The 1,310-nt window shown below is 61.0% G+C and overlaps 1 protein-coding gene across 1 annotated transcript; it reads left to right on the top strand.

Annotated features, from left to right (window-relative positions):
* Nucleotides 1–207: 207 nt before the first annotated feature.
* ETH_00038465 (potassium channel tetramerization domain containing protein, putative) lies at nt 208–1,310 on the top strand (the record flags this gene model as incomplete). The annotated part of the gene is made up of 4 exons (XM_013379441.1): nt 208–773; nt 931–1,033; nt 1,174–1,266; nt 1,304–1,310. Coding segments are annotated over 4 exons (769 nt in total), but the record flags the coding sequence as incomplete, so codon positions are not given.

Raw genomic sequence — 1,310 nt, 5'->3', positions numbered from 1 at the left:
CAGTGGCAGCTCTTCTTTTCGGGGCTGATTCATAAACGAGAAGAAGACTGCTTCTTTACTGCTGCAGCTGCTACTGCTGCTGTGCTTATTCCCAGACTTGGGGGGGTTGTTTTATGCGTGGCCGGATTCTTGCAGCGGCAGCAGCAGCAACAGCTACAACAACAAGAGGCTCGGCAGAGCCAGCAGAGGCAGCAGCAAGCCTTCAACATGCAGCCGGGCAAACCTGAGGAGCACACTGCAGAGGGGCAGCAGCAGCACCAGCAGCAACAGCAGCGGCAAGAGCCCCAATGCATGAAGCAGGAGGAGAGCAATCGCAGTTGGCGCCAGGACCCGGTAGCCAGCGGTGAGGGCGGCCCGGAGATCGCGGGTTGCTTCTGCTGCTGCTGCTGCTGCTGCCGACAGCGGCGCAGCAGCAGCAGCAGCAGCAGCAGCAAAGTGCTGCTGGACGTGGGGGGTCGCCTGTTCGCCACGACCTGCTCCACCCTTTGCAACTTCGGGCCCCACTACCTCTCGCAGCAGCTGGCTGCCAGGGGGGCCCCCGAGGGCCCCCAAGAAATATTTGTTGATAGAAATGGGGACGTTTTTTCCTATATTTTGGACTTTCTTAGAAATGGTTTGCTTCACTGCAGCAATGAGCCTTGGCTGCTGCAGCAGCTGCTGCTCGAGGCCCGCTTCTTCAGCATCCGGCCGCTCGAGAAGGTCATTGAGGAGCGCCTACACAGCGCTGCTGCTGCTGCTGCTGCTGCTGCAGCAGGAGGCAGGGGCTGGGAAAGGTGGGGCAGAGGCTGCTGCTGCTGCTCTGTGCTGCTGATTTGCGGCTGCTGCCTGCTCTGCTCTTTGCGATGAGCTTCCTTTGTTGCTGCTGACACACCCAGGCTCGCGCCTTAATGGTGCTGCTGTTGTGCTGCTGCTGCTGCTGCTCTGCTCCAGCAGGAAGGCAAAGGTTCGGCTCGCCGCAGTCCACAGGGCAGCGAAGGCGCAGCAGCAGCTGCAGCGTGGGCACTGCTGCAACAGCGCAGCAGCAAAGAGCGACGTAAGGACGCAGTTCTGCTGCTGCCTCGCTCCTTGCTGCTGCTGCATCAGTTTACGCTTTGCTGCTTCTTCCGCCATTCTCTGCATGGGCTTGTCTCCTGTGTGCTGCTGCTGCTGCTGCTGTTGCTGTTGGTGATGCAGGATCTGGAGAACAGCCGCAGCAGCGAAGGCGTCACAGCCTCCTCAAGCAGCGAGGGCGGCGGCAGCAGCAGCGAGGAGGAGCAGTCACCTGCAGCAGCTGCCGCAGCAGCAGCTGCTGCAGCAGCAGCAGCAGCAGG

This window comes from Eimeria tenella, genomic scaffold, assembly GCF_000499545.2.
Source record: "Eimeria tenella Houghton genomic scaffold, Eth_scaff3118, whole genome shotgun sequence".
NCBI classification, from domain to species: domain Eukaryota; phylum Apicomplexa; class Conoidasida; order Eucoccidiorida; family Eimeriidae; genus Eimeria; species Eimeria tenella.
The sequence above is the reverse complement of the archived record's forward strand: the minus strand, read 5'-3'. Positions and strand labels throughout refer to the sequence as shown.